We start from the raw sequence: 11,814 nt of genomic DNA on the forward strand, positions 1-11,814 counted from the left end.
ATCTGCAACTTCCAACAGGTTTAGAATCAGTTCCTGGAAAGTTATGGAGCTCTTCAGGAATGGATGTTGGACTATTGAAATCAGCTAGTGCAGTCTCCATCAAAACAAAGGGGGGATTACCTCCCGTGGTTAAACAATACCCTATCCCAAAGGAAGCGGACAAGAGTATGCAAAAGCAAATTGTTCGCTATTTAAAGTTGGGTATCCTCAGAGTTTGTGAATCCCCATACAACACTCCAATTCTGCCAGTGAAAAAGAATAGGCAGGATTCTGATGGCGATCCAGAGTATCGGTTTGTACAAGACCTAAGAGTTATAAACCAACATGTAATTGCTCCACATCCAGTAGTTCCTGACATGTCAACTATATTAGTACAGATACCCCATTGGGCAACTTATTTTACTGTGATTGATTTACCGGCAGCCTTTTTTAGTATAGCGGTAGCTGAGGACAGCCAAGATCTTTTTGCCTTCACTTGGAAGGGACAACGATTGACCTGGACTAGGCTACCACAGGGATTTACTGGGTCTCCGACTATTTTTTCGCATATACTTAAAAATGATCTTGCAGATATCGAACTTCCAGGACGTTCAGTGTTAATACAATATGTGGATGATTTGTTATTAGCAAATAAAGATTAAGAGACATGTTTGACATGTTTCTCTATGAAATGCTCTTGCAGAGAAAGGGCATTGAGCATCTCCGTTCAAGCTCCAGCTGTGTCAACAAGAGGTAGAATATTTGCGGTTCATCTTGAAGGAAGGGCACAGATTAATTGATCCCGAAGGAGTAAAGACAATTCTTGATATGCCCCGTCCTAGAACAAAAAAGCAACTCAGGGGATTTTTAGGAGCTGTAGGATTTTGCCGACCATGGGTTCTCGGGTTGGGAGAATTTACCAGACCTTTGGTGCAGGCAACAAAGAAGGAGGAGACAGAGCCTTTGACCTGGCATCCAGGAAAAGAGAAAGCTTTCACATCTGTAAAAAGGGCATTGGTCTCAGCCCCGGCTCTAGGACCACCAGATTATCGTAAGCCATTTGAATGATTTGTTCCTGAAGGACAGGGAGTAGCAAGTGGAGTACTCGGTCAAAAACTAGGTCCTCACCGTAGGCCAGTGGCCTACTACTCCACCCAGCTAGAGGCAGTAACCAAAGGCACTCCAGGATGCATCAGAGTGATAACAGCTACAGCAGCCCTTATTGAAAAAACATGACCTGTAGTTTTGGGTCACCCAATGACTGCCTATGTGCCACATGAGGTAGAACTGTTATTGAAACAATACACTACTCAAGCACTGTCCCCACAGAGAGCTCACGGCTAGGAACTAATAATACTACATGCAGATAATGTGACCTCAAAGAGCTGCTGCAACACCTTAAATCCAGCGACACTATTGCCCCTACCTGAAGATGGAGAGCCTCATCATTCCTGTGAACAGGTGGTTGTCAGCTCGAGCAAGCCCCCGGGAGGATCTCCAAGATGAACCTTTGGGAAACCCGGACTTAGTTCTGTTTACAAATGGATCAGCCTATGTTTTGGATGGAAAACACCATTCAGGTTATGCTGTCAGCAGACTCTGCGGTACTTGAGGCTAATCCCTTATCTCCATCTGTAAGCGCTCAAGGGGCAGAACTAATAGCATTAACCCAAGCAGCGAAGAGAGGTAAGGACCTGCATATTAGCAGGGATGCTTAATAAAAACAAAGGGAGGACTGTTAGAGAATATTGGATTGAAGCGGTCTAGAGTTGATCGCTCAGCATAACTTGCTTAGCGTTAGTAGCTAAATTTGCTGAAGCCTTAGGCCGCAAGCTGTGACCTTTCATCTAGATACATTGAACTTTTACCTGGGTAAGTAAAAGGGGGCCCCAGAGCCGGTTCAAGCCAGAGAGATGAAGAAGTTACACGGACAGCAGGAGTAGCAATCTTGAAGCTAAGAAAAGCAGCAGCCTGGCTAGAGACAACGAAGGAACCCAATGGAGAAGGGGAAGACCCCAAACCTAATTATTACTATTGGTTCGAACTATTTCTTGAGGGGTGGTGAACTTAGATTGTAAGGGTATAATTGCCCAGGGCTGTCCTTGTGCGGGGTCCCTCTGTGGAGGCCCCCACCTTGAGCTGTAATTACTGCACGTGTGTCATTAAATTTTATTTCTCTCCAATCTGACTTTGAACTTCTGCCTCAGTGGGAATCTAGGGTTGGAGCCTGTTATGGTGGCCAGCGAGCCTCATTTTCCATAACAAGCAGATGGTCCAGGAGCCACTGCTCTAGTTCTTCCTGATGGTGATATCATGCCTTTCTATCGTCCCCTCAAGAGGTTAGAACGCCGGCATCTGTAAGTTGCCGTTGGGATGTTGCCTCTTGTTGACCACGACAGATGCCGTCAATCTACAAGACCATCCAGCTTCCCATGTAAATGCATGGATTTGGCTCGCACAAAGATCCGCTAACCTCTCTGCTTTCTGTATTGCAGGAGGATGATCAGTGGATGATGTCTTAACTACGTGTCACACAGATGTAGCAGCTCCACTTGCGGTATTACAGACTTATAAATTAAAAAAAAAAAGATTTCTGTTACTCCCATGAATTTATACAATTTGGGTATTGTTTCCCAAAAGATGACACCTTGGACTTACTCTTTTCGTATAGCTAACATATCTAAAGCAGATATTTGCTTGCATTTTGTAAATGCTGCCCCTGTTCTGCGGCATGTAACCAATACACAGTTAATTTGTAATGACACTATAAATGTTGCCTATGCGTCTGCTCACCTTATACCACCATTAGGATGGTGGCACTTCTGTGTGGCACTACAGCATATACATATGTGCCGGCCAACGCCACAGGTGGCCCATGCGAGCCCATGCGAGGTGGTGGAGTTGCTCTTTATGTGAGAGAGCAACTGGAATGTATTGAGCTGTGCCTAGGGGTGGATGAAGAGTGAGTTGAGAGCTTCTGGGTAAGGATTCAAGGAGAGGGTAGCATGGGTGACACTGTTGTGGGTGTTTACTACAGGCCACCTGATCAGGGAGAGGAAGTTGATGAGGCCTTCTACAGACAACTGGAAGTAGCCTCACGATCACTGGCCCTGGTTCTTGTGGGGGACTTCAGGCACCCTGATATCTGCTGGAGAGAACACAGCTAGGCACAAACAGTGCAGGAGGTTCCTGCAGAGCACTGATGATCACTTTTTGACACAGGTGGTGGCGGAGCCAAGAAGGAGAGGTGTGCTGCTGGACCTCATAGTAACAAAGAAAGAAGGACTGGTTGATGATGTGAAGGTTGGGGGCAGCCTTGGCTGCAGTGACCATGAGATGGTGGAGTTCAGGATCCTGGGAGGAGGAAGCAGGGCAAGAAGTAGGATGGCAACCCTGGACTTCAGGAGAGCAAAGTTTGGCCTCTTCAGGGACCTACTTGGAGGAATCCCATGGGTTAGGGCCCTAGAGGGAAGGGGTGTTCAAGAGAGCTGGTTAATATTCAAACATCACCTCCTCCAGGCTCAAGAGCGGTGCATCCCTATGAGTAGGAAGTGAAGCAAAGGAGGCAGGAGACCTGCATGGATGAGCAAGGAGCTCCTGGCAAAACTCAACCAGAAGAAGGAAGTATACAGAAAGTGGAAAGGGGGCCAGGCCACTTGGGAGGAATATAGGAACGTTGTCAGAGTATGCAGGGATGCGAGGAGGAAGGCTAAGGCCCGTTTGGAATTAAATGTGGCAAGAGATGTCAAGGACAACAAGAAGGGCTTCTTCAAATACATCAGTAGCAAGAGGAAGGCTAGGGAAAATGTGGGCTCGCTGCTGAATGGGGTGGGTGTCCTGGTGATGAAGGATGCAGAGAAGGCAGAGTTACTGAATGCCTTCTTTGCTTCAGTCTTTCCTGCTCAGGCCAGCCCTCAGGAACCCCAGACCCTGGAGACAAGAGAGAAAGTCTGGAGAGAGGAAGACTTTCCCTTGGTTGAGCAGCATTGGGTTAGAGCTCATTTAAGCAAACTTGATACCCACAAATCCATGGGCCCCGATGGGATGCACCCACGAGTGCTGAGGGAGTTGGCAGACGTTATTGCTAAGCCACTCTCCATCATCTTTGAAAGGTCATGGAGAAGAGGAGGGGTGCCTGAAGCCTGGAAGAAAGCCAATGTCACCCCAGTCTTCAAAAAGGGCAGGAAGGAGGACCCAGGGAACTACAGGCCAGTCAGCCTCACCTGCATCCCTGGAAAGGTGATGCAGCAGCTCATCCTGGAGGCCATCTCCAAGCATGTGGAGGAAAAGAAGGTGATCAGGAGTCTTCAGCATGGCTTCACCAAGGGGAAGGGGAAATCCTGCTTAACCAAGCTGATGATAGCCTTCTGTGATGGAATGACTGGCTGGGGAGATGAGGGGAGAGCAGTGGCTGTTGTCTGCCTTGACTTCAGCAAGGCTTTCGACACTGTCTCCCATAACATCCTCAGAGGGAAGCTGAGGAAGTGTGGGATAGATGAGTGGACAGTGAGGTGGCTTGAGAAGTGGCTGAATGGCAGAGCTCAGAGAGTTGTGATCAGTGGCACAGAGTCTAGTTGGAGGCCTGTAGCTAGCGGTGTCCCCCAGGGGTCAGGACTGGGTCCAGTCTTGTTCAACTTCTTCCTCAATGACCTGGATGAAGGCACAGAGGGCACCCTCAGCAAGTTTACCGACAATACAAAACTGGGAGGAGTGGCTGATACACCAGAGGGCTGTGCTGCCATTCAGAGAGCCCTGGAGAGGCTGGAGAGCTGGGCGCAGAGGAACCTCCTGAAGTTCAACAAAGGCAAGTGCAGGCTGCTGCAGCTAGGGAGCAATAAGGCCATGCAGCAGGACAGGTTGGGGTTGGGGGTTGACCTGCTGGAAAGCAGCTGTGCGGAGAAGGACGTGGGAGTGCTGGTGGACACCAAGTTAAGCATGAGGCAGCAATGTGCCCTTGTGGCCAAGAAGGCCAATGATATCCTGGGCTGCATCAGGAAGAGTGTTGCCAGCAGGTGGAGGGAGGTGATCCTCCCCCTCTACTCAGTGCTAGTGAGGCCACATCTGGAGTACTGCATCCAGTTCTGGGCTCCCCAGGACAAGAGAGACATGGCACTACTGGAGCAAGTCCAGCGAAGGGCTACAAAGATGATTAGGGGACTGGAGCATCTCTCTTATGAGGAAAGACTGAGAGAGCTGGGCCTGTTTAGCTTGGAGAAGAGAAGGCTGAGAGGAGATCTTATCAATGTGTACAAGGATCTGAAGGGAGGGTGTCGAGAGGATGGAGCCAGACTCTTTTCAGTGGTGCCCAGTGACAGGACGCGAGGCAACGGGCACAAAGTGAAACACAGACAATTCCATCTGAACATGGGGAAATACTTTTTCACTGTGAGGGTGACAGAGCACTGGAACAGGTTGCCCAGAGAGGTTGTGGCGTCTCCTTCTCTGGAGATATTCAAAACATGCCTGGACGCAATCTTGTACAATGTACTCTAGGTGAACCTGCTTGAGCAGGGGGTTTGGACTAGATGATCTCCAGAGGTCCCTTCCAACCTCAGCGATTCTGTGATTCTATGCACTGTAGGTCGTGTTACTTTAAGCATCCTTCCCTTTATGACAGAGCAGCGAAGGACACCGCGGCATATCCTAGATGCCACCTGTAACCTCCATGTAATTTTATTTTCCCATGCAGAAGCCTTAGGCCTATTGCTAAGCCTCATTGGGATCCCAGGGATGGTGGTGCATAATTGTAAACAGAGCATGTTGCCTGTGCTTTAGCTCAAGGCTTAAATTGGACATCTAGAGCCATTGCCTCTCTTTGTAAATTCCCTTGCCCTTATACCCCATGACTGGAATGGCCTGTAACTAGCTTTCCATCACAGGGGTGGAGTGTACGGGAAAGTGCAGAAGAATGTTGAGGAGACAGGCGATGGGAGCTGGCCAGACCATTCCATGGGAAAAGGAGCATCAACAGGGCATGTTGACCCACAGCCACGTAGCTGGGCTTGCGCAGCGTGGCGCTGCACCTAGGCTTTGACTCGAGATTAGCAATGAGCTCAATGTGCTTCCTGCACATGTGTATAGTACACAAAACCCACGTATAGTGCCCCCCCTCGGTGTTCCTCGCCATGGACCAACGCTTGGCGGTGCCAGGGACTCTCCCACTCCATTATTGCCTCGACTGGGAAATGGCTGGGGAACCGTCACTCAGACGCAGAGGTAACAAATGCTCAGTATTGACCTTAGTGTGCCTTGTGTTTGTGCATCTGTCCCTGCCGGGAGTGCAGGTGTCGCCCCTGCTGGACCCTTACCACTACTACTGGCTGCAAGACGCGATTATAAGTCCCTGTTGCGGTTGGTGACCATCCCAGGAGAGTTTCCCACCAAAGATTTTTTTTTTTGTGTGTCCTTTATTACTCCTTCAAGTACACGATGCATTTCTTTTGTATCATGGTGGACAGTAATTAGAGGGTTTTGTCCATTATTTTGTATATGTTTTAACAATTGATATAAATCATCATGTTGTAGTAGTTTCTTTACCAAAGTAAGATTCATTCCAATGGGACTAGGCAATAAATCTTCACTTAATGCATAATTTCATTGTAACAGTTGATAAGACGTAACAAGGGCTGAATAATTAGTATCGCATTCATACTTGTAGTGAAGTTACAAACACAAACAATTGAGTGATTCCTGGGATCTACAGGAATGCTATCTGCTAACATAAAATCACAGAGGGTTCTCAAACAAATACATCCTTTTCCAATATATACAAGTACAGTTCCAGGGGTTCCATTGGGATGTATTTCAAAATGACAATATTTTGTTCAGGGTCAAGACAAATGCTTTGAGCTCTGATAATGTTACTCTCACAAAATAACTATGGTTTAAGATTTTCAAACTTTTTTGGCATCCATAGGACATACCGGGTCAGCCGTTCATCCCCCATCCAACAGGTTGGTCTTAGCTGGGGTATAGGTCCCTGGAATGGCTGAATGTCTCCCAAAGAGAATTTCTGCTGGTGTTAGTCCGATGGGTTGTCGCGGAGCATTTCGAACATCCCATAGAGCCAAGTTCAGTGCTTCATCGCTAAAGTGTCGGGGTTGCTCCCTGCAAGGACAAGAGGGGAAAGAGAAATAAGGGAGAGGTTTGGGGGGGGGGTTACAGCACCCCCAGCCGCTGGCAGCCCTGCGGGTCCCAGAGCCACGGCACCATCCCACATTGGGGCTGCTCGGTGGGGTTCAATCCCACCTCCTGGAGCCAGGGCAGTGGGCAAAAGCACTGAGGGGAGCCAGCCAGAGCGTTCAGCAGCCCTGCACCGGGTGCTGTCCTGGAAGGGCACCGGGTCAGGGCCCCCGCTCCCCTCCCAGCACGAGCCCTTACCCATTCCGGAGCTGCTGGATCCCCCGTCACGGGCTGCGAGAGAGGAGCGGCAGTGAGTCCCGGCCCTGCGCTAAGGGGCCGTGATCCCCGCGCTGTCTGTGGGGAGAGCCGGGCCGGGGCAGAGCCCCCCAGCCGAGACCCAGCCCTGGAGCTGCCTTACGGCCGCCAGGAGCAGAGGGCAGCGCCCGAGCGCCTCAGCCTCCAGCAGCGGGACAGGAACCCTTCACTGGCCCCGCGGCCGGGGTAAAAGCTGCAGGCTCGGGAGAGGGGCGGCAAGGGCAGTCGGGGCCTGGGAAACGCCAGCCCCACGGCTGCTAGAAACCAGAGACTGAAGCCCGCCCCGCTGCTGGGCCCCATCTGGCACGCAGCCACCCCCCAGCACTCATCTGTGGCTGGCTTGTACCCCTTCTCCCTCAACCCTGCGGGAAGAAAGAGGCGTCAGCCAAAGCGGCGGCTTGCACCCGGGCTCCGCTCCGCCCGCAGGGGCCCTGCCTCGTGCCCCCTTCTCCTCCCGGCCACCAGCAGCCCCCCAAAGCCTGGCCTTCCTCCCCACAATGCACCAGACCTGGTGCTTTACCCGATCAGCTCTTCCAGAACACAAAGCTGGCGATCGCCGCAATGACGATGAGCGCAGCAATGACAACCCCGATGACGATGGGCAGCAGGTTGCTCTGAGGCTCTGGAAGAGAGCGGGGCCGTGAGCAGGGGCATGGAGCCGCCTCCCAGTCAGGCGCTCCGCGAGCTCCAGGTGCCCACGCTCACCCCAGGAGAAGAGGCCAGGCTCCGGCAGGCTGGCGTGCTCCACGCGGCACTGGTACTCGTCCTTCTCCGCTGCGAGGGCTTCGATGCTGGCCCAGGCGTGGTAGGTGCCGTCGCTGTTGGGCGCGGTGCTGCCCCGCTTGGTCTCCTGGGCTTGGACGCGGCCCTTTCTCAGCCAGTTGATGGTGATGGACGGTGGGTAGAAGCCGTGAGCCCGGCACGACAAGGTCAGGAGCCCGTGGCTCTCCTTCCCCAACACTCGCACAGTGGGGCGCTCTGGGGAGGTGGCGCGAGGCAGGGAGCCAGGTCAGGCAGCTCGCGCCCAACCCCGCATGCACGCACGCACCTGACCCACTCCCAGCTCGGGCAGCGCCCTCCGTCGCCCTGGCCCAGCACCAAGCCCGGGGCCCATCCTCGTGTCCGCGTGTGCCTGCCTTGCCCTCACCTCTCCTCTCCAGCGTGGCCTTCCCGTACTCCACGTATTTCCGCAGCCACTCAATGCAGGTCTTCTCCAGGTAGTGCTTCATTCTCTCAGCAACGGCCGCATCAGCCTCCCACTTCCTCTTGGTGATTTCTGCCCCAGCATCTGCCGCGGTAAACGTCAGTGTGTCCTTGTCAAGGGCGATGAAGTCCCTCCCGTCATAGGCATACTGTTGAAAACCCTGGATCCCCCCATCCTCCAGGAGGTCACAGCCGTACATTTCCTGCCACGTGTGATACCCTGAGACACAAGCAGGGAGATGGGGGCTCAGGGGCAGTCCCGGACCCTCAGAGGGGTTCGGACACCCCTCGGCAGCAGCCTCTGCCCCAGCCCCACGCAGCCAATGGGGGAGCCAGGCCCAAGGCAGGCGCTGGCACAGGGCGCCCCGCAGCTTCGAGTGCTGGCACCGCAGCAGCTCAGCCTCCCGCCCAGGGCCAGAAGTGTTTGGGGCATCACACAAACCCCTGCCCCAGACCCTCCAGCACCCAGCGCAGGGATAGGGGCACCCCGGCCACACAGACCCCAGCGCTGGCAGCTGGGCACGGCGAGGGGCTGCGATGGGGCAGCTGGGAGCCCCCGGGGCTGCCCCAGTGTCCTGGGGACGGTGAGGGGCCCCCGGGGCTCTCTCCCCTTTCGGGACACCCCATGACACCAGCCGGGCAAGGGCTGGCGCTCCCGAGGCATCGGCCCGCGGCAGGGCAAGGCCTCAGGGCGCCCGTGGGGCCGCAGAGCCCTGGCCCGGCCCGCACTCACCCCCGCTGTGGTTGTAGCGTTTCTGCAGCGTGTCCAGAGCCATGCGGAAAACCTGTTGTGAGCCCTGTAGGTTCTGGGTCTCACGGTCCCAGTACTGCTGGTCCATGTTGGCCGCCATCCAGTCTGCGCGGGGCTCCGCTCTCTGCTCGCTGCCGTAGCGCATGATGATCTTTCCATCCACGCACCCCACGGCCACGAACGCGGGCAGCCCCGGGCTGGGCTCTGACATCCCGGTGTAGAAGTAGCGCAGGGAGTGGGGGCCTGCGGGGACACGGGGGGGTGAGGGGCTGGGGGGTCAGCCCGATGGGGGGGGTCCAGAGGGACAGCAGGTCCCGGGGGGGCCGGGGGCAGTTCAGGGGGGCAGCACCTCCTGGGGCAGTGTCGGGGGGGTTTTGGGGGGGCAGCACGGCCCAGGGGGCGGTTTGGGGGGGGTCCATGGGGGGCTGCTGACGGGGACCCCGGGGGAGGGGGGGGAGAGGGTGGCACAGGGGTCCCCGCCCGCACTCACCACTCACCGCCGCCCCGCCGCCGCCGCCCCCCAGCGCCAGCGCCAACGCCAGCAGCGGCCCCGGCCCCATAGCTCGCCCCGGCTCCGGCCCCACCACTCGGCTCCGACTCAACCACGCGCGCCGCGTTACCCCGCGTCGCGCCGCGCCCCGCGCTGCACCGCCCCCGCGCGGCCATTGGCTGCGCTCCGGACCGAACGCCAATGGCGTCCCGCGCTGTCGTGTTCGTCACCGGGCGCCGGGCGGATCCCGTCGCGGCAGGTTGGGAGAAGAGAAAGCGAACGCGAAAGCGAAAGGCGCGAGCGGTGAAGCGGGGGGGGAGGGGGAGCCCGGCCCGGCCCACCCCCCCGGGACCCCCGGCCCGGCTCCCCCCGCACCGCCGTGTCCCTCCGGCACCCCAAGGGTGTCCCGGAGTCCCCGCGCTGCCCTAGAGCCCTCCCGGGACCCCTCTCCAGGATCCCCCCAGTCCCCAAGCTCTCCCCAGAACCCGAACACCCCCCCGGACCCCTCCCCAGCTCCTGAGTGCCCCCCCAGGCCCATCCTCAAACCAATGCCAGCCCCTGTCCCTCCCCAGCACCCCCTATGTCCCCAGACTTCCCCCAGGCTTCCCCCAGACACCCAACACCCCCTGGACCCCTGCCAGGGAGCCCCCCAGGTCCTGAGCGCCCTCCCAAGGCCCCCCACACCCCCTGAGCCCACTCCACAGCCTGGGACCCCCCGGGACCCCCCCAACTCCTGAGGGGGTCCCCCCAAGGCTCCCCACACCACCTGGCCCCCTCCACACAACCCCTGGGACCCCCCCAGGATGTCCCCACAGCCCTGGCCCCTGTCTTGTCCCCCTCCCCCACAGTGCCCTGCTGTGGACCCAGGTGTCTTGCCCCCGCCCCCCAGATGTCACTTTCTCCCAGGCAGCTCTTGTGCCAGTGCACAGTGTCACTAGCGTCCAGGCCACTCTCGCGCCGGTGCACGATGTCACTCGTGCCCGGGCAGTTCTCGTCCCTGTGCCCAATTGTTAAAGAAGTTCCTTGACCCTCGGTTTCCTGAAGCAGAGTCTCAGACGCCGAGTATCACAAACTGGTTTACTGGAAATGGTTCAGCATCAAGTAACAGCTCAAGCTGGGTGCCTCCGCAGAGGGACCCCACACAAGGACAGCCCTGCGCAATTATACCCTTACAATCTAAGTTCCCCACCCCTCATGCGAGACTTCGGACCAAGAGTCATGTTTAGATCTGGGGTCTTCCCCTTCTCCATTGGGTTCCTTCATTGTTTCTAGCCAGGCTGCTGCTTTTCTTATTTGCAAGGGTGCGGCTTCTGCTCTCGGTTGTAACTTCTTCATCTTCCCGGCTTGAACCAGCTCCGGGGCCCTCTTTCACTTACCTAGGTAATATCTAGGAGAAAGTTCACAGCTTGCAGCCTAAGGCTTCAGCAAATTTAGCTACTAACGCTAAGCAAGATATGCTGAGGGATCGACTCTAGGCAGCTTCACTCCGATATTCTTTATCAGTCCTCCCTTTGTTTTTATTAAGCATTCCTGCTAATATATGAAACAGAGTTCCCAAAGTCTTTCGAGGCATACTAACAGTCTCCATAATTTTATGTACAATATGATTGTAAATAATAGGCATAAGAAGATTAAACTTTACACAACTACTGTATGGGAAAGTGCGGAAGAATGTCGAGGAGACAGGCGATGGGAGCTGGCCAGACCATTCCATGCGAAAAGGAGCATCAACAGGGCATGTTGACCCACAGCCACGTAGCTGGGCCCGCGCAGCATGGCGCTGCACCTGGGCTTTGACTTGAGATTAGCGATGAGCTCACTGTGCTTCCTGCACATGTGTATCGTACACAAAACCCACGTATAGTGCCCCCCCCTCAGCGTTCCTCGCCATGGACCAACGCTTGGCGGTGCCAGGGACTCTCCCGGTCCATTATTGCCTCAACTGGGAAATGGC

The 11,814-nt window shown here is 55.2% G+C and overlaps 1 protein-coding gene across 1 annotated transcript in view; it reads right to left on the reverse strand.

Annotated features, from left to right (window-relative positions):
- Positions 1-9,470, reverse strand: part of LOC136994727 (class I histocompatibility antigen, F10 alpha chain-like) — a 37,000-nt gene extending 27,530 nt beyond the window's left edge. The window contains exons 1-2 of the mRNA XM_067313814.1: positions 9,353-9,470; positions 8,564-8,839 (exon numbers count right to left, since the gene is read on the reverse strand). Of these exons, the coding sequence (XP_067169915.1) occupies positions 8,564-8,839; positions 9,353-9,470 (394 nt within the window). The remainder of the gene's footprint in view (positions 1-8,563; positions 8,840-9,352) is intronic.
- Between the last annotated feature and the right edge of the window lie 2,344 nt (positions 9,471-11,814).

Source organism: Apteryx mantelli, chromosome 32 (genome assembly GCF_036417845.1).
Source record: "Apteryx mantelli isolate bAptMan1 chromosome 32, bAptMan1.hap1, whole genome shotgun sequence".
Lineage (NCBI taxonomy): Eukaryota > Metazoa > Chordata > Aves > Apterygiformes > Apterygidae > Apteryx > Apteryx mantelli.